Genomic DNA, 21,092 nt, shown 5'->3' on the forward strand with positions numbered 1-21,092 from the left:
ATTTATTTTCTCAATTCCTCGGTGCTATCGACCCCAGCCATAAATGCTGTATCAATACAGCACCGTACAAATGAGCTTTTTATAGATGCCAGTGATTCAAAGCTGCTCTTTACTGCAAGGTGCTTGCTGGACTTGTAACCACTTAAGTCTTTGTTTAGACTAAATGATTTCTGAAACAATGATTTAGAAAAGATCACCTGCACATGCATCTTATGCAGCAAAGGACATGTCCCAGCATCCTGGCCAACAATCCTCCAGATACTCTAGTGCAGTGCTGCTTCATCACGCCTAGGCTTGACTACGTCAGCTCCCTGATTGTCGGCTTTCCCAACTCTTCCCTCCACAAACTGCAGATCATCCAGAACTCTGTAGCTCGTGTCCTCCGCCTCATCACCCCCACCGGGCTCCACTGGTTCCCCATGCCGAAGACGATAGAATTAAAAGCCCTTATCTTCAAGGCCCTCCACGGCCTTGCCCCTTCATACCTCTTTGACCTAATCCCATATCAACCTGTCCACTTCCTCTGTTCAGTAGGGTCTGGCCTGCTTCACGTCCCCTGCCTGGCCCGCCTCACCATTGGCAATCGGGCCTTCAGGCTCTCTACCCCAACCTCTGGAATTCCATCCCACATTCCCTCCGCCTCGCTCCGTCCCTTAACTCCTTCAAGGCAAGTCTCACAACGACGTGGATTTAATTTTTTTGGCCAGGCTTAAAATTGATACAAAAACTTCAACAACAGTTTGCATTTATGCATCATTCTTCGCACAGGATAGCGCCACAGAGCACTACATTTACAAAATCAAACACTATTTGAGCAGTGGTGGGGTGGGGTCCAAGTCATGAAGTGAGTTAGCAAGTGACCCTTCATCTCTGCCACCATATCTCAAATCCAGCCAAGACTAGTAGAATAGAAGACTCGTCTGTCTTTCAGCTCTAAGGTTCTTGTATGAAATTAGTTTGGCGGGAGCTATCTCAACCCAATTCGCAGTTCTTAATGGATCTGGGATCACAGGGCAAGACTGAAATTAATCATTTACCTCATGACTGAGCGTGGGACCTTACCGTGTGTCAGTTGTCTGGCAATTATTTAGGAGATTGTTGGCCAGGACACAGAAACTCCCTTCTTGTTTCAGCTAGTGCCATGGGATCTTTATTATCCATCTGGACAGGCAGAGGCGACCTTGGTTTAATGTCTCATGTGAAGGATGGTACATCTAATAATGCACCCCCAGCACTGCATTGGAATGTGAATTAAACATCGTGACATGGATCTTAAGCCACCATCTTCTAGCCCAGAGGTGAGTCAGACTGACACCTTGCATATTGCATTAATAAAGTAAATCTAGAACCAGGTGGAATTTGTACCAAGGATTATGATTATTAAAAAGAAAGCCAGAACAAGATATTAGGCCCAAGAAGTCAGTTCCTTCCAAGGCTGTTTGCAATATTCCCCAGACCTTGTATTCTGAAGGAAAACACTTCCTAATAATTGGTCAACGTGTGAAGTTTCTGAACATGTCTCTCTAACCACTGTGCACTCCCCTACCATACTTACAGACATTCTCTGGACTCACTAGGTCGGGTACCTGTTTTGCATGTCCTGTATGTGGTGTGAATTTTTTTTTAAAAATCACATTTTGTAATTGCTCGTCTCACTTTGAGGTTTATTCATTGAGCCTGTGCCAAATTATTCCGTACTTTGTGTCCCTTGCACCTGGGACTCAGCTGCATCAAAAGATGTCAAACGCATGCCTTATAAAAGCACATCAAGACTACGAGTGTTGCGTAATACTTTGAGTGAACCTTGCATTTATGTTTGGACCACCAAGTGAACACTATCGAAACATTCACAATGGATTAAGCAGAGCTCAGGAAACTAAACTGAATGCCGTTCAAAATCTGATTAGAAGACTCCGATTTCTAATCTAGTTTGACTAGACATGATTAAGATATTTATCAGGTTTCACAATACTTATCCTCTGCCAAACCCGACGTCTGATTTCAGCTACGCTGTGCACTGTGGATGTGCAACCAAGTTGTCATAGCAACAGCGTTGTCAATGCTTGCACAAACTAGATTATAATGTGGTAATGAGCAGCGCTGCCTGCTGCTTTTGCATTCTGTACCTCTGGCTCTTTGCAGAAAGCCCATCACCCCTGCCCTTTATACTCTAATTAGTATGCAAACTCCTTGGCAGAAGGCTGTCCTAGTCTATCATATTGCGATGCACGGGGGAAGCATTCCATGCAAGTTTAGATTTACTTTACACACTTCACAATTCAGAGTGTCCAGAATTTGGCAAATTGTTGAATTTAGTCTAAACTTTAAAGTCGCCTACAAAAACACAGTCACTTCACTTTACAGTAAATCCTGTGCTGCGCTTTGAGATGCCCTGCAGACATGAAAGGCACTATATCAGAAGTTGTTTAGATCTTAAAAGAAACTTACAGCATCGTGGAAATTTTCCCCAACAAAATGACAACGGGGCCAAGGAGCCTTCGCTTCCCATTTACGTTCAACTCCTTTCAAATCACTAAGCTTGATCCCCTGGAAATAGGTGCTGCTAATGGGCCTGCATGCCCACTGATTCTCCCTCCTGGAGATTGGTGTGGCTTCTCTTTAAGGATATTAATAATTATTAGTATTAGTATTACTGAAAATGTGATAAGGCTCTATAATAATAATCCTTGCACTTGATATAGCACCTTATGATGTCATTGAGACTTCTCAAAGTGCTTCACAGAATATATTGTAAAGTGAATTGACTGTGTATTTTGTGGGTGAAACATAACAGTCCTGTTTTAGGATTGGTACTGAGCCACATCAAGTTCCTTCTGACTGGCTCGATGCCCAAATGCATGGGAGGGAGATTGCAGTTACTCTACTGTGAAAGCACATCTTGCCAGGTCAATGTTCCTGCCTGTTACCCAAGCCCACATTCATTGTGCTGCGCTGGGATTCATTCTCTCCATCAGCCACAAAGCATTCATCTGTCCTATCACTCTTTTAACCTACCTTTTAACTTGTGATTAGCTGAATTACAATCAACTTGTTTGAACATACTTTTTGATTTCTTTACCTTTTACTGTGCTTCAGCCTCTCTAAATCAGATTGACAGCTTCACATATGCATGGAAATTACACAACAAAAATAGCATTTGTCTTTGAAATTTGTCCTCAGTGTTGTTTCTCTTCAATACTTTTGTTGAGCGTATTCTCACAAGATCAGTTTGGATGAAGAAGGCCCTTTGGCTCAATTGATCTCATCCCTCCAAAACACCAAGCCTACCATCTTTCCATCACAGCATCAAGATGCTTATTAAATGAGTCTAGAGTCCTGGCCTCAACCATCTTTCTTGGCAATTTGTTCCAGTTGTTGATTACCCTCTGGGTAAAGAAAATCTTCCCAGTATCTGACCTGAAATTGCGCTTTGCCCTTTCAACTTCAAATCTATGTCCTCTTGTTCTACCAACTTCATGCATCCTAAAGTGTTGCTCCAGTTTGACATTTATCAATCCCATTTACAATTTAAATGGCAGTGTAAGGTTACAGTGTGTTAGTGTACCCGAGTGGGAATCACAGTATGAGGTTACAGTATGTGAGTATATTCCAAGTGAGAATGACAGTGTGAGGTTGGAGCATTTTTGTGTACTCTTGGGTAGGAATGCCAATGTAGGCTGGGTTAGAGGTGTACTGTTACTGCCATGGAATGGGCTGCTCTAATCTTGAAAGTGATTCTATAGTTTTCTCAATGTAACAGTCTATAATCTGTAGGAGGTGACTCACCACACTGTGGGCGTCAAAGACTCTTAAGTGCTACTGGACTATTTTGAAAATGGATCACATCAGTTTGTGCGATTTCACACTGAAAACAATTTTCACTAAGAAATTTGCACCGACACTCTTACACGGACGATAGCTCCTTTAAAGGTGTCCAGTTCAATCGAATGAAGTAGAGTCCTTAAATGCTTTCAAAAAGGAATTAGATAGAGGCCTGAAAAATAATAGCTTGAATTTATATAGCACCTTTCATGTAGGGAAATATATTGAAGCTCTTTGCAGAAATCATATAGGACTTGAGCAGGATAGAAGATAGGTGAGGAGCAGGAGGAAGATTGTTAGTAGGGTTTTAAAAACGGAGTGGAAGTATAGGAGATGGAGGAATTCCTGTACTGTAGTTAGTGCCTTTTCATGTTAAATTGTTAAAAAACCTTTACAAGAATTTTACTGTAATGGCTGTAGTAAGCAAACACAGCAGCCAATTTGCCATTGCAATGTCCCACAAACTACCATGAAGCGAATCACCAATTTTATCTGAGGAATTGTTGTCCATGACACTGGGAGAAACTCTTCTTTTTAAATAGTGTCATGGGATTTTTAATGTGTATCTGAAAAGGCACAAATGGGACCGTGATTTAATATTGCATGTGAAGGGCGACTTCTCCAACAACAACAAAACCACTTTTATAGCGCCCTTCATGCAGGGTAGCGTCACTGAGTGCTTAACAGTGGCAGAGTCTGACTCTGAGCCAGTGGAGAGAGGTGGCTGTAAGCACGGTTGAAGAGGAAGGTTTTCAGGTAGGTTCTCCCAGCATTGGACTGAATTGTCAGCCTAGGCCACCAGTTGAAAGTTCTGATGTTGGGCTTGAACCCACAATCGTCTGACTTAGAGGAGAGAGTGCTACCAACTGGGCCAGGCTGATATTTATAGCGGTATAGTAAAGGGTATATGAAGCAAGCAGTGGGATTAGCAGGTGGCTAATGTGGAAAGAAACACCTGCAGAGATTTGAGGGAGCTGGGTGGTGAATGGTCTGTAACACCTTATAATTCCTCGTGGAATCTCAAGAACTGAGTAGCTTCAATAAAGGAAAAAAAACAGGTTCAATAGTTCAAAACATTTGAATAGAACAACTCACCAAAGGTGTCTCAAGTCTGAAGCTAGAAGCTCACATCATTTGGAATTCCTCTAATTCCTGTTAAAATCCTCGTCCGAGATAGTCAGTGAGAGACTAGATCAAACTGTTAGTGGTTCAGGACTGAGAGAGAAAACCCAATATTATTAATGTTTTTTGCATTTGATACTCTGCCTATACGATCCAGTGTCTCAAAACGCTTGACAAAATCTTTAAAAGTGTAGTGACTGAGTGTTTTGTGGGCAAACCAGGCAGCCAATTTTTGCTCACAGCAATGTCTTACAAACAGCCATCAAGTGAATGACCAATTTTCACTATGCTACTCTTTTGCATCTCTAAACTGTGTAATAAGAGGTGAGATTTACATTACAGCTTCACATATCAATCAGCATTGATTGTCAGCGAGCTCACCTGGAGATGCTCCCTTCTCTTTTCAAATAGGGCCACATGATTTTTAAAAGTCCAACTGAACAGGCAATCAGGACCTCAGTTTAATGTCTCATCTGAACGAAGGCAACTCTGACAATACACCCCTTGCACTGCACTGGGGTGTCAGCCTGGATGGTCAGCTCACAGTATTTTTGAACAGTATATATTCCGTTAAGTACTTTCTAAATTGAAGTCTACTAACCTCTCCCAGAACTAGGCTGGTGGAGGCGGTGAAAATAAATAGGTGGGTGGTTAGGGTGGTGATCCTGGCAGTCAGCCAAGCCACACTCCCCTTGCTCATTCTTACTTAAGTCTTTAACAGGCTGAATTGGAAGGGTGGATGAACCGACTAACCTCCTGTACCACCCTCAACAACACAAACTGTAGCAATTAAGGGGACAGATAAATGAGAGGCTCTACAAGCATCTGCGACTACAGGCAGTAAGTGTAGAGCTTCTCTTTCCGTCTGCTGATTGCTCCTGCTATGTTTCATTGACATGAAGGAGAGCCAATGTGGAGTCAATTCCACTGGCATTGGGTGGGAGAGAGAGAGAGAGAGGGGAAGGCGTTGTTCAATGTTGGAGCAGAGAGTGAAAGGGAGCTTCAGGTGAGGGACTTTGACAGAGAGAGTAACAAGGATTGATGTTGAACCTTGCATTGACAACACATAGAATTAGAGATCAGAAAACTGGAGGCTGCAGGACGCAGGTACTGCAAAATGACATTGATTTGCTCAGCACAGAGCACAAACAAAAACTGGGAGGTTTCTGCCACAACGCGGTGTTAAAATCAGCTCTGGGTATGGACGTAAGTAAGTTAACACTGATATTATCCAGCATTGCTTTGAAACCTGCGCTGTGAATTATATCCACACTCTGTCTCTCCTCTTGCTCATTCTTAAATCTTTGCCATATTCAGTGTTGAATTGTAGAGATGCATATTGTGCGTGTAACCTTTCTGTTTTGGAGAAAAAAGTCGATTCGGGAAAGTCACTGTGTACTTTTTAGTCCATTGATTTATTTTATTGTTTGAGCTGAATTAGTGTAAGGGACTCTGAGATCAGCTTGGGGGGCACAGGGACTCCGAGATCAGCTTGGGGGGCACAGGGACTCCGAGATCAGCTTGGGGGGCACAGGTACTCTGAGATCGGCTTGGGGGCACAGGGTCTCTGAAATCAGCTTGGGGGCACAGGGACTCTGAGATCGGCTTGGGGGGCACAGGGACTCTGAGATCGGCTTGGGGGCACAGGGTCTCTGAAATCAGCTTGGGGGCACAGGGACTCTGAGATCGGCTTGGGGGCACCGGGACTCTGAGATCGCCTTGGGGGGGCACAGGGACTCTGAGATCGGCTTGGGGGGCACAGGGACTCTGAGATCGCCTTGGAGGGCACAGGGACTCTGAGATCGCCTTGGGGGGCACAGGGACTCTGAGATCGCCTTGGGGGGCACAGGGACTCTGAGATCGGCTTGGGGGGCACAGGGACTCTGAGATCGGCTTGGGGGGCACAGGGACTCTGAGATCGGCTTGGGGGGTACAGGTATTCTGAGATCGGCTTGGGGGCACAGGGACTCTGAGATCGGCTTGGGGGGCACAGGGACTCTGAGATCGCCTTGGGGGCACAGGGACTCTGAGATCGCCTTGGGGGCACAGGGACTCTGAGATCGGCTTGGGGGCACAGGGACTCTGAGTTTGCCTTGGGGGGCACAGGGACTCTAAGAACGGCTTGGGGGGCACAGGGACTCTGAGATCGCTTGGGGGCACAGGGACTCTGAGATCGGCTTGGGGGGCACAGGGACTCTGAGATCGGCTTGGGGGGTACAGGTACTCTGAGATCGGCTTGGGGGCACAGGGTCTCTGAAATCAGCTTGGGGGCACAGGGACTCTGAGATCGGCTTGGGGGGGCACAGGGACTCTGAGATCGGCTTGGGGGGCACAGGGACTCTGAGATCGGCTTGGGGGGCACAGGGACTCCGAGATCGGCTTGGGGGGCACAGGGACTCCGAGATCGCCTTGGGGGGCACAGGGACTCCGAGATCGCCTTGGGGGGCACAGGGACTCTGAGATCGCCTTGGGGGGCACAGGGACTCTGAGATCGGCTTGGGGGGCACAGGGACTCTGAGATCGGCTTGGGGGGCACAGGGACTCTGAGTTTGCCTTGGGGGGCACAGGGACTCTAAGAACGGCTTGGGGGGCACAGGGAGTCTGAGATCGCCTTGGGGGCACAGGGACTCTGAGATCGGCTTGGGGGGCACATGGACTCTGAGATCGGCTTGGGGGGTACAGGTACTCTGAGATCGGCTTGGGGGGCACATGGACTCTGAGATCGGCTTGGGGGGGTACAGGTACTCTGAGATCGGCTTGGGGGGCACAGGGACTCTGAGATCAGCTTGGGGGGCACAGGGACTCTGCAATCGGCTTGGGGGGCACAGGGACTCTGAGATCAGCTTGGGGGGCACAGGGACTCTGAGATCAGCTTGGAGGGCACAGGGACTCTGAGATCAGCTTGGAGGGCACAGGGACTCTGAGATCAGCTTGGGGGCACAGGGACTCTGAGATCGGCTTGGGGGGGCACAGAAACTCCTTGTCTTTGAAAGGCTGCCTCTGCACAGCGCTGTGTTGCAGACCAAGGGATGGGGCTGCAACCTCTTTATACTTGGTGCAAATGCTGGCCTTGGCTGTCAGTCTAGTGCTGTCAAATGTGAAGCTGTAATGTAAATCTCACCTCTTATTACACAATTTAGTAATGCAACAGAATAGCATAATGAAATGAAAGGGTTTCAGCTGATGATGTGCAGGCATACAGTTTACAGGACTGGAAAATAAACCTCACAGACCTGAAGATTGATATGTGTTCATTTCAGACTTTTTAAAAAAAAAATCTTTTAGTGGTTATCATGATATCACCTTCTGCTATTTATGAATTATGGTTATCAATTAATATCGATCCGTGGGGATGCCGACCTCCACGTTCCACAGCGGATCCAATTCCGCACAAACCCGCAACAGCTTTACTCCTCTCTACCTCTGTGACCCCACTGCCCCAGCCGCTCCCTCCAGTCAGCAAATACTGGTCTGCTTCATGTCCCCCATCTGATCCCTCCACCATTTGTGGCCAAGCTCTCAGTCATTTTACCCCCACTGTCTGGGACTCCATCTCGGAGTCCCTCTGTCTTGTTCCTCCCTCCCTCCCCATGTTCAAAACCTGCCTTAAGATGTATCTTTTCAACTATGCCTTCGGCCACCCTCCCTTCCCCTCCCCCACCACCCTCGGCACCCAGTCAGCTGTGTGAAGATCTTTGAGACATCCTCCCAATGTGAATTTAATTCATTTAATTTCAGGCTGGAGATGTTATCGATCAGGGTAACTGTTGGCTAGTGGGGTGCGAGGCTTGGAGTGCACATGCTATAATCTTGTTGTTGTTGTTGCACGGCTCAGAGATAACCTGAGCCAGAATACACACAGAATATCACTCAGTAACTCATTCACATCTTGAACTAGTTCAGCTGGTGTGTGTAACAGTACTGCCTCCTGGGCACTGTACACTAACTACAAGGTGATGATTCACTTATGTATTGTACAGTAGGGCTTGTGCGTACCTCATTGCCTATGTGCATGTGTACTTAGTGGGGGGGATAAGGCTGGTGAGGACAGGACACTGGCTGGTGGTATCACTCACACTGACAGTACAATACAATGATTCAGTGCAATTTAATATCCTGATATGTAGTCACTGCTGTGAACAAATAATCTTGATTCTCCGCACATTAAGTTACTGATGTGAAATGTGTTGCCTGGGGAAGTGGGTGAGTGAGGCAAGGCACTCAGCAGAGAGGTTGTATGCTGTTGGAGACTGTGTGGGGGGAGAATAAATCTATGTTTAGGTGCATTCACTTACTCTTTCTCTGCTTTATTTTCTTTAATTTCTATCTTCTCCTCCCAGAGTCACAATTCTACTTTTCTGTCCCTTTTTCTTTCTGTAGTGGTCTGAGTAGTGAGTGAGAGAGACACACACACACACAAACATTCACAAATGTGTAGATGTACTCTCACAGACACACATTAACTCATGTATTTGCATATTCACAACAATAACAACAACTTACATTTATATAGTGTCCGTCATGAAGGATAACATCTCAGAGCTCATGGTAAAATATATGCACTACCAACAATGGTTCCCCAGCACTGTATTGGAGTGTCAGTCTAAACTGTGAGTTCAAAGCCCTGATTTACGGCTTAAATCCACAACCTTCTGACTCAGAGGTGACAGTATTACCAACTGAGCCAGGCTAGTATCTAAAACCACAGTACAATGTGGAAGGAAAATACAAAGTTCACCAGAGGCTGGAATTGCAACACTGCCATGTTGGATTGGGAGCACAATGCTGAGATACGTGAGTGACTGAATTTACCACGATTCTACTCTACTTTAAGCTCTTGAATGAAGCCGGATCAGATTCTGCACTGCAGTAAACACAGGGGTCACAGGAATCTGAAGTATCAGCTGGTTAGTGTTGGAGTGGAAACACACGTCTCTCCCCAGACAGTCAATTTTATGTTGGAACGAACCTTGGGGAGAACAAAATAAAACCTGGTTTCTGCAGCCAGTCTGCAGTCTGCTGGTAACCAAGCAACATGGTGCTGAGCAAGTGCGTTCTCACCTCTTCTGGGTGGCCCAGAGCTTGTCTCTCTGACTCAGAGTATTATTGTCAGGAACTGACAAACAGGAACTAAAGTGGAGTCAGGCGACACCAGAGTTTATATAAACACATTGAGGGTTTCTTGGAAAAGGCTACCCCCTGAGACCCTCACAAAGGCCCTCTCATCATCAAACATCCTATCCCTCTGGCCCTCCACTCGCGGAGATCCTGAAGCAGCCGTCCAGCTGCTCCATGATCACCTCTCCTCCACCTTCAACTGCCTCGTGCCCCTGAAATCCAGGACTATCTCCAAACCCACCCGGTCCCCCTGGTACAACAACAATCTCTGCCGCCAAAAACTCAAACCCAGCTGCTCGAGCGCAGATGGCGGAAAACTGGCCTGACAGTCCACCGCCAACTATGGCTCGAGCATCTCCACAGCTACCGCCATTCTTTGACTCGTACAAAAACGGCCTTCTACTCCAACATCATTTTGGAGGCTAAACACAACCCAAAAATCCTTTTTTCCACCACCCACTAGCTCCTCTGTGCACCCCCTCAGGCCTCCTCAATCTTCGTATCAAATGCCAAATGCGAAGAGGTCATGGATTTCTTTTCTTCTAAAATACTTAACATCCGCCAGGCAGCCTCATCCACCTGCACCTTGTCACCCACCACCACGCCCTCTCTGTCCCCCTCACCTTCCTCATCATCTGCTCCTACCACCATCCCCATTCTACATTCCTTCCTCCCCATCTCTCCCTCCTCCCTCTCACCCATCATCATCTCCATGAAACCCACCACCTGCTGCCTTGACCCCCTCCCCACCAATTTACTGGTCACCCAGTTTCCCCTCCTCTTCCCACTACTGGCTGACATCATCAACCAATTCCTCTCCTCCGGATCAGTCCCTGCCTCCCTCAAAAATGCTGTCATCACCCACCTCCTGAAAAAACCCTTCCTAGATCCCTCAAACCCCAGCCACTACCGCCCTATTTCTAACCTGCCTTTCCTCTCAAAAGTTCTAGAATGTGTCGTTGCCAACCAACTTCGCGACACCTCTCCCATTCCCTCTTCGAACCCCTCCAGTCCGGTTTCCGCCCTGCCCGCAATACAGAGACTGCGCTTGTGAAAGTCACAAACAATATCCTCTCTATCTGTGATCAGGGCTCCCTCTGCCTCCTTGTCCTCCTGGACCTCTCCACCACGTTCGACACAGTCGATCACTCCATCCTCCTCCACCGCCTTTCCTCCGTCATCCACCTCAGTGGGACCGCCTGGTTCGAGTCCTACCTCACAAACCGCCAGAGGTACATCTGCACAAACAGCTTCTCCTCCCGCTCTCACCCGGTCACCTGCGGGGTACCCCAAGGATCCATCCTTGGCCCCCTCCTCTTTCTGATCTACACGCTCCCTCTTGGGGATGTCATCCGTAGACATGGGATACATTTCCACATGTATGCAGATGACACCCAACTCTATTTTTCCACCTCTTTTTGCGACCCCCAGTCCCCTGATGTTCTGTCAGCCTACCTGTCAGATCTCAGGGGCTGGATGAGCGCAAACTTCCTTCAGCTGAACGTTGACAAGACGGAAGCCATACTCTTTGGCTCTCGTCAATGTCTAAAATCTCATGGCTCTCACCTCCTCACCTACCCGACCTCCCCCTAAACCTCTCCGAACCCGTATGCAACCTAGGTGTCAGGTTCGACCCCCAATTATCCTTCCTCCCCCACATCCAGTCCCTCACCACCACTGCCTTCTACCACCTCCGATGCATCGCCTGTCTCTGCCAATACCTCTCCCCAAAAGCCGCTGAAACCCTGGTTCATGCCTTTGTCACCTTTCGGCTGGACTACTCTAATGCCCTCCTCGCTGGTCTCCCATCCACTACCATCCATAAAATCCAAATCATTTAAAACTCTGCCGCCCGCATTTTCACCCGCACAAAACTCCGCTCCCCGATCACCCCAGTCCTTGCCAGACTGCACTGGCTGCCTGTCCCAGAGAGGATCGATTTCAAGATCCTCACCCTTGTATTCAAGTCCCTGCACTCTGCACCCCTCTACCTCTCTGACCTCCTCTCTCCTCAAAACAGTTCCTGTTGCTTTCGTTCCTCCGGGTCTGGCCTCATCCTCTTCCCCCGAGTCCTCCGCTCCACCAATCCGCGGCCGTGCCTTCAGCCACTATGCCCCGAGGCTCTGGAACTGCCTTCCCCACTCCCTTCGTCTCGCTCCCTCCCTTCCCATTTTCAGGTCTCTGCTGAAGACCTTTCTTTTCGATCGCGCCTTTGGTCACCTTCCTCCCTCTCCACCCGGCTCGGACCCGGGATCCATTACTGTAAAGCGCTCTGAGATATCATCTGGCGTGGAGGGCACTATATAAATCCAAGTTGTTGTTGTTGAGCGTTTTTTGGTAGGTTGAGTATTAAGGGATATGGGGAGAAAACGATAAATTGGAATTCAAAGGATCAGTTGAGGTACAGATTAGCCATGATCTAATTAAATGCTGGAACAGGGTCAAAGGGCTGAACGGCCTCCTCCTGTTCCTACGCTCCTATGTTCATTTACACACACACATGTAACATGCTATACACACTCGCATACAAATTCTACACACAAACTCACACATACAACACACAAACACACTACATACAAACACACAGTTAGTAGCATTTTTGCCTCTGAGTCTTAGAAGCATGGGGTTGAAGCCCCACATTGAATTGACGGTCTATGATCATACTCCAATGGATTGCTGGGGCAACATTTATATTGTCAGATGTACAGATGAGACATTAAACTGAGTTCCCGTCTGCCTGTTCAGGTGGATGCTAACAATCGCAGGGCGCTTTTCAAAACGAGAAGAGAATTTCTCCCACTGTCCTGACCAAGAAGGCCCCAAATAAAATTGGTCATTCACTTCATGGCTGTTTGTGAGACATCGCTGTGTGCAAATTTGCTGTAGTGTTTGCGTACAAAGCACAGTCACTACACTTCAAAGTAAAATCCAGTGAAACACTTTGAGGTGTCTCCCAACGCACACTTTAATGTCCACTTGAAATCATGCAGACAAGACTTCAGGACATCTGAAAGACGCACCTCCAACAATGGAACATTCCCCACCAACACTGCAATTTAACATATTGAGTCATTACTAAATAGTGAAAAATTATTCCTGCTATTTGGTGAATTGGTACAAGCTCAGGATTGTCTCGACAAGAATATATTCTAGTACCCTTGCCTCTGAGTCATTGTCGGACAGAGTGTAATTAGAATACAGTCTTGTTTCACACAAGTGGCCATTGCAATAACATTTTACAATGATGAGCAAGGAATTATGGTATTTAACCCCACTGGAGGAGCTAACAGGCAAAATGGCCTCCTTTTGCACTGTGCTGTAATTTCTGTAAATCTACTACATTTACTGCAATAAGAGGAATCCATTTGGAAGGTGCATTAGCTTTTAGGAAGTATTGATTGCTGCCTTCCTCTGTATATTTTCCTTTGGTCAGTTGGGTGTTTAACACACATGGAAAGCCATTACTATGCTGAAGAGTATCCAAACCAGACTGAGTTCTACATATGCAAATATCTACACATGGAAATGTCCCTGTGTTTGAAATGGAATAAGCACCCTCCCCCCAGAGGAACGTAACTTGCTTATTTAATTCCAGAAAGTATCAGGTGCAGGATGGTGAGAGTCAAGGTTTGGGGACATTAACTGCTAGAGCTAAAACGGCATAGCTTGCCATTGAGAGCAATGTCTGGCAAGCCTCCCACTACTTGTCCAGCTAGGACCACTCTACCATTAGGGTTGGAGGAATAATAGTAGCTGAGTTGGAAGAATCCCCGTCTCCAGTGACTGGTCCGCCCCTCCCAAGTCCTGCCAATGAGCCTGGCTGGCCTGTCTGTCATCAGCAGTGTCCTGAAGTACTGTCGACCTGCCTGACTCAGGAGTTGAACTACCAAATCCACCAAAGAATGTTGAGCTGATTTTAACATTCTGTTGTCGGGCACATCAACTTAGAGCCAGTTCAGCTCCAAGAATATCCCTGTCCCCTACCTGAGAAGTATAGTCATGCATTGGGCACTTCTGCATATAAAGGATCAAAACAACTGTTGAACATAAGTTTTTTGCCTTGTGGTCAGTGAGTTTTCTGCAAAAACATATCCCGCTTCATATACTCCAAAGGAATCCACAGGCAATGAACTTGATTCACATAATCCTAGGAAGGATTAGTCCTTTTAACGGCATCACTTTACTGATCTTAGCACCAGGGAATAGGTTATTATAGCATCACTAAGAAACTGTCCAGTCCTCTCTCTATGCTGGCATGAGCCCAGTATCTCACTTAGAAAGAGAGTAATTGCTGGATCACTAATGTACCTGTGTGCCGCTGTGTGGCTGACAATTGAGGATTCAGCCAGCTTCCCCCAAATGTCCCACAACCAGCCAGGAAGTCACAAAATATACAGTCAGTTAACTTTACAGTATATTCTGTGAAGCACTTTGAGACGTCTCGAAGACATGATAAGGCGCTATATCAAATTCAAGGATTATAATATTTATTGTAAGTGAATGACCAATTTTACTCGGCAGATTGTTGGCCACTACACTGCTTTAAAAAAAACTCCCTTCTCTTTTCGAATAGTGCCTTGGGATAATAATAATCCTTACATTTGATATAGTGGATTCTGATATAGTGTACAGAATCCTGTAAAGTGAATTGACTGTGTATTTGTGGGCGAAGCACAGCAGTGTCCCACAAACAGTAGATAGGAATTCAGTTTGTCTCATCTGAAAGACAGCACCTCCAACAATACAGCACACTGCATTGGAGTAAACTATATGAAGTCCAAGTCCAAACATGGCACTTGAATCCGCAACCTTTTGACTCAGAGGTGAGAATGCTACTAACTCAGCCAAGCTGACACACAACACTTTTTAATCTTCAGATGATACAAAAATAAAACTATTCATGGTATAGACCTGAAGCTCCGTAGTCTTTGACTATGCTTACGGTAATCTCTCCGCTCCTCCTGACTTGTCGTCAGGCTCTGCCACTGTTAAACTCTCCGAGCCGCTGCTCTGCACGAAAGGCGCTATATAAATGCAAGTTGTTGTTATTGTTATAGGGGGTAAATTGGCTGCCCAATTTATATAATTTCACCCACAAATATACAGTCAATTCACTTTACAGTCTATTCTGTGAAGCGCTTTGTGACGTCTAGAAGACTTGAAAAGCGCTCTATCAAATGCAAGGATATTATCTCCAAATACACAGCCACTACATGTGACAGAAACTTCAAGGTGTTACAGGCGCTATATTAAATGCAAGGAATATTACTGTTATTTGCATAGTCTGAAATTTGTAGTATATAAGAGCTGTGGTAATTTTCAAATCTATAGAATGTCTGATAGTTGAAGTGTTAACAAATACATAGATTATGTAGGACACTTCAGCTGACCTGTACTTGATCTGAGAGAGCCTGATGCCTTCATTTGTTACCTGAAATCAGAAAATGTTTCATTCCCGCATTAACCTCCTTCATCATGAGTAAAATCCACCATCAAAACCTTTCCTCTGTCAGCCTACCTAAAAGGGCAGTGAAATCGACTCCCACGGAAACGTGGGAGATGTCTGGCGAGCTGCTTCTCGGAAGTATTAGTTACTGCATCTGGGAGACAGAGACTGGCTTATGCATTTAGAGACATGAACATCGAGGGACTGTAGTGGTCACTCTCGACTGTCTGGCTCCATTTAAGTTTATTCAGAATAAAGTGAGTGGATTAGTGGAGCTGGTGTGATTAGTTCTGTGGTCTGTGGCACCAGTCCTAATATAAGGCTCAGCACTGATTTAGTCCTTAGTGCATGGGTGTAGTGAATATGTGTGTATAAATATATATTTGACGACGTGTGGGTCTATATGGGTGTGTTTATGTGTATAATAATAATAATCCTTGCATTTGATATAGCGCCTTATCATGTCTTCGAGACGTCTCAAAGCGCTTCACAGAATGTACTGTAAAGTGAATTGACTGTATATTTTGTGGGCGAAACAATATTGTATAGACATGTGTATATGTATATATCTCCAAACATACATATATACATATGTGTGTCAGCTTGGCTCAATGGTAGTTAATGTTACTATTCTGTGTTTGGAGAAAGAGGGTATATTTTAATGCTGACCCTTTAGCACTGACATTTAAAGTGAGTAGTGCTGCAGCAGTTAATGATGCCCATTATTCTGCTGTGAGTAGGACCGATGTGGGGGAGTGCAGAGAGGGTATGAAATGTTAAGATAGTTGAATGTAGACCAATCCCACTCTGGCGATGAAGTCACCAGACTTGAGGCTGTGTTTCAATACTGTAGCTCCCGAGAATGCGATCATTCCACACACCCTCCCATCATATAATTTCTCCCACCTCCCCACTTACTCCTGGGGATATGAGATAGCTACAGCATCCATGACAGTAAGCAAACTAACACTAATGAAAGGTGCCAACTCGTGGGAAAGCTGTAGGTTTGAACATAAAGAGTAAAACTCACAGATTTAGCAAAAATGGGCACATTTTAACAGTATAATTAACCTTAAAGCCTGATTGGCTTTAGAAGGTTTTGGAGTGAAGTCGCTTTGAGACTGAACAGCTTTGTAATTTATTCAGGGCACTTTCTGATTCTAGGATGCAGTGTACTAAATACCACAGTAACATGACTATCCTTTATTTACTGAGGTACTACATCATGTGAAACAGGAAACAGACGTGAAAGAAATGATCTGGCATCGTTTCATAAAGCAATTTCACCAAAATGAAAGTCATTACTCTGTGTGTTTAATAAATGATACAGCTCAGTCTGCTGTGCCAGTGGCTCAGTTGGTCTTGCCTCTGAGTCAGAAAGTTGTGGGTTTTAACTCCCACATCAGGACTAATAAAGTAGCCCCTGCTCCCCTCCCCCCACTCACCCATTGCAGTATTGGGAGAAGTTCTGTATTATTTGAGGTGCCATCCACCAAATGAGTTGTTAAAGGGAGGTCTTGCCTGCCTGTCCTCATGTGAGATCCTGTGGTATTATTTGAAAAGAGAAGGGATTTCTCTCTATTGTCTTGGCCAACAATTCTCCAGATTAATCAGTCATTCACTTCATGGCTATTTGTGGGACATTGTCGGTGGCAAACTTGCTGCTGCATTCGCCTGCAAAATACACAATCAATTCCCTGCAAAGTGCTTTGAGATATTTTGATAGATACTGTATCAGGTGCAAGGATTATTATTATATTATAATATAATATGGCTTGATTCCAAATGGAAGGAGTTAGTCAGGCATTAGCAGAGCGCTTGAGCCAAATGTGACTAATTATGCTCTGGTCCATGTTGCGTTAATTTAAATTGCAAAGACAATGTTTGATAAACCTGAGTTAAATCCAAGCTGGACATAACAAAGTCTGATTTTTTTCACCTTTTGTTTTCTATTTTTCAAGTTTTATTCAGAAAGGCTTAATTATTTCATTGATAGTCAATTGCCAAAAATGAAGATTAATTAAATTGTATTCCACACAAAGTGAAAGGAGGGTTTCCTCTGTTTTGAACTTGGATTCATTCATTTTACTGAAAAGAGAACATGTTAATTGAATAGGTCTCAATTCAATTATCAGTGTCTAGTAATTTCAGATTGTCAGAACAAGCTGTCTCATGTACCCAATACTAAAAGCCGATCAGCTCTATTAATTCAATGATTCACACTGCAGAACAACATGCGGTGAGTTTGAAATATCTGACCACTAATGGTTTAGAACATAACCTGAGGGAGCAAAGCAGTTTCTCTCTCTGTAAATGAGCATGTTAGAACGTTTGTCCTTTCATTTCTGTGACTTATTATCATTTCAATCCAGACAAAGATAATTGAGTTCATCTTCCCTGAGAGAAGGATTGAGCAGTACAGTGGGGCTGATATTCCATCTTGTCTTACTTAGCCTGTGAAACATTTTTTTGTCTTAAAATTTAAGGTTGTTGCAGAGGTGTGAAAAATTCCCCAATTCAACCATTACTTGGGAGCTGGCTACTTTTTATAAATTGCTGCCCTTTCACTTGGAACATAACAGCATCCAAATAATTTAGTGTTTCGCTCACAAAATATACAGTCAATTCACTTTACAGTATATTGTGTGAAGCGCTTTGAGACATCTCGAAGACGTGATAAAGCGCTATATCAAATGCAAGGATTATTATTATTCTGTGACCTGAACCAAACATTCAGACAGTGAGGCTGTAAAGGTCTCACCATCACTCTGTGTTTGCTGCTAAAGACTGAGTGAAATAGCAGTAATGTTTAGAATAGTCACACTATGTCTTGTTTGGATGATGTTACATTCAAAGCTCTTTCCAGCACTTGCCTTACTTCAGCGACAGTGACCACAGCTCAATAACATTCATTTCAATTTGGGAAATGACACAAGCATGTAACCAAACTCTAGTGTTCAACTTGCAAAACCTAAGGCTATGAGGGCCAGCAGTGTCCTACAAACAATCGTGGATTGAGTGACCAAATTATTATTGTTATTGAGGGATTATTAGCCCCGGGTAAAGTGATCTGCTTATCGACTAACAACCGGATTCCTACTCACTGCTAGGTGAATAGGCGCGTGTAGAGGCGAGTGGAGTCCAATGTTTCGCCCTGTCAGAAATCGAAGCTAGGTCCTCTCGCTTGCAAGGCAAGTGTTCTAACCATTGAGCTACAGGACTCCACAAAGCTACACATATCCCCAACATCCAACATAAAATGTTTGAGCTCAAGGTCTTTGACATAAGTGAGGCTGAGATTCTAGATAAGACTTAAGGGACTGAAAACAAAGAAGTACTCCAGTACCGAAGAACTGTATCCTAGAATACTTAGGGACATGAGGCAGGTTAGACAATATGAGGAAATCGATCACGATTGGTAAGGGACCAACAGACTAGAAGCAAGCAACCACAATATGTTCCATATTCAAGAAAGGTGACATAACCACACCTTGCACCTACAGACTCAATAGCATGATCTCAATAATTGGAAAAAATAAGTAAATCATCAGCAAAAAAATGGAAAATTACTTGTATAAAAATAATTTAATAAACTAATAATTGACAGCAGCATGAGTTCCGGAGGAGTAAATCTTGTCTGACCAGCCTCGGACTTTTTGAAGAGGTGACATCCCAAATTGACTGTGGGAACCTGTATGATGCAGTGTATTCCAGACTTCCAAAAGGCATTCGGCACAGTACCACATCAGTGATTTGTTCATAAAATACAGTTATTCCACTTCACAGTACTGTATATCATGTGAAGTGCTTTGACATTCTTCGAATGTGAAAGGCCTATATCAAATGTAAGGATTATTCTTATTAAGGGCAAGACAAGGGCATGGATTTGAAATTGGTTGAAGGAGTTGGAAGCAGAAGTTTTTTTTTAGGGGAGCTGGGTCAAAATAGGACTAGGTATTAAGGGGTCTGTACTGGGACCTTCTCTTGTTTCTTGTACATGTTAATGACGTGCATTCGCAGACCCAATTATATTTAAATTTACAGATGAGACCAAGTTGGAGGAGAGGGAGCGTGGAATTAAAAGTGGTAGCAAAGGTCTTACACAGAGAGTTTGATATGGTAGGCACTTGCAGCTGATCACTGGCAAATGAAGTTCAATACAGATACATGCAAGGTTTTGCATATGGAAAGTAAGAATAGGGTACATGTACTCTGTGCACAGGACAGAGGGAAGCTGAAGGAAATCTAGAGATGTTAGTTTACGCAATACTCACTGTGTCAAACAGTATCAGGCAGCAATAAACAAGGCAAATCAATGCTGGGATAGAGCTCTATCTCTGTAATCCCTTCAAGCTTGTATGAATGAGAACAGACAAAGCACTATGGGTGTGACTTTGCGTATCTCACCTTTCTTTCCATTCACAGATCTGCTGGGGTTGGAAAATCGTCTCAACCATGTGAAATGAGAAGCTACTGGTCAAATGGACAGTCATTCTGTGGGCAGGACTGAGAAGTGTTTTACCATGCTGTGGACAGGCTTGACATGGATACGGCTCAAGGTTGCCCACTCGATGGCTTTGGGCACTCTGCTGCTCCTCCTCCCTTTCCTTCAGGTGGTCACCACATCGTGCCCCAAAAGCTGTAAGTGTCTGGATAAAAATGGGATGAAGTTTGTGCAGTGCACTGATAAGAACTTGAAGGAAATCCCAGCGGACATCCCAGCCGATACCGTGACACTGCACCTGGACTCCAACAAGATAACCAAAATACCCAACAATGCCTTCAAGGACCTGTACTTACTCAAAGAACTGGATTTATCTAAGAACGCCATTGAGTTAATTGATATTGGAGCATTTAAAGGAATCTCCGAGGGTCTTAAAATGCTTGATCTTTCGAGTAATAACATCCAGAGTGTACCAAAGGAAGTCTTCAGTAAAATTAAAGCAAAGATCCGACTCTCTGACAACCCATGGCACTGTGAGTGTTTGCTCCAACAGGTCATTGAAGAGTTGACCCTGGACCCGGAGACAGTCAATGAGTTTATCTGCCAGTCCTCAGTGCAGGATGAGTACACAGGCAAACCCCTGATCCAGGTGCTCAACTCAGGTATCAATTTCTGCAACATTCACCAGAAGACGACGGACATCGCCATGTTCATCACCATGTTTGGCTGGTTTACTATGGTCATCTCCTACATCGTGTACTATGTGCGTCAGAACCAGGAGGATGCCAGACGCCACCTGGAGTACCTTAAGTCGCTGCCCAGTACCCAAATCACCAAGGAGTTTGACACTATCAGTACTGTACTGTGAGCTGCTTCCCCAGCGCAGTGACACCTACTCAACCTTAATGCTGGATGAGTCAGTGAGATTCTGGCTTAAGCACAAGTGCCTCATTTGCTAATTAGAGATTGTACAATCTTTGACTTTTCTATGATTTTTTTGTGCATTAAAGTTCCTAATAAAGCTGTCTGAACAAATTATATCACCGACTGTGCTGTATGATGGTGTGCACCATTTGAACTCTGGGAACCCTGGGCTGCGATCCAGCCCCAGGCTATTGGAATGAAGGTCTTCTCTCTGAA

General features: G+C 44.9%; 1 protein-coding gene across 2 annotated transcripts; it reads left to right on the plus strand.

The window, feature by feature from the left end:
- The first annotated feature begins 6,037 nt into the window (after positions 1–6,037).
- lrrc3 (leucine rich repeat containing 3) lies at positions 6,038–20,860 on the plus strand. 2 transcript variants are annotated; one of them, XM_007890685.2, is made up of 2 exons: positions 6,038–6,051; positions 19,934–20,860. In XM_007890685.2, the coding sequence occupies exon 2, from the start codon at positions 19,990–19,992 to the stop codon at positions 20,818–20,820; it is 831 nt and encodes a 276-aa protein (XP_007888876.1). In that variant the 5' UTR covers positions 6,038–6,051; positions 19,934–19,989; the 3' UTR covers positions 20,821–20,860. The 2 variants fall into 2 exon arrangements, with proteins under 2 accessions (XP_007888876.1, XP_007888874.1); XM_007890683.2 differs by lacking the exon at positions 6,038–6,051 and adding an exon at positions 6,102–6,154.
- The last annotated feature ends 232 nt before the right edge of the window (positions 20,861–21,092 follow it).

This window comes from Callorhinchus milii, unplaced genomic scaffold (genome assembly GCF_018977255.1).
Source record: "Callorhinchus milii isolate IMCB2004 unplaced genomic scaffold, IMCB_Cmil_1.0 Scaffold6, whole genome shotgun sequence".
In the NCBI taxonomy this organism is placed as follows: Eukaryota; Metazoa; Chordata; class Chondrichthyes; order Chimaeriformes; family Callorhinchidae; genus Callorhinchus; species Callorhinchus milii.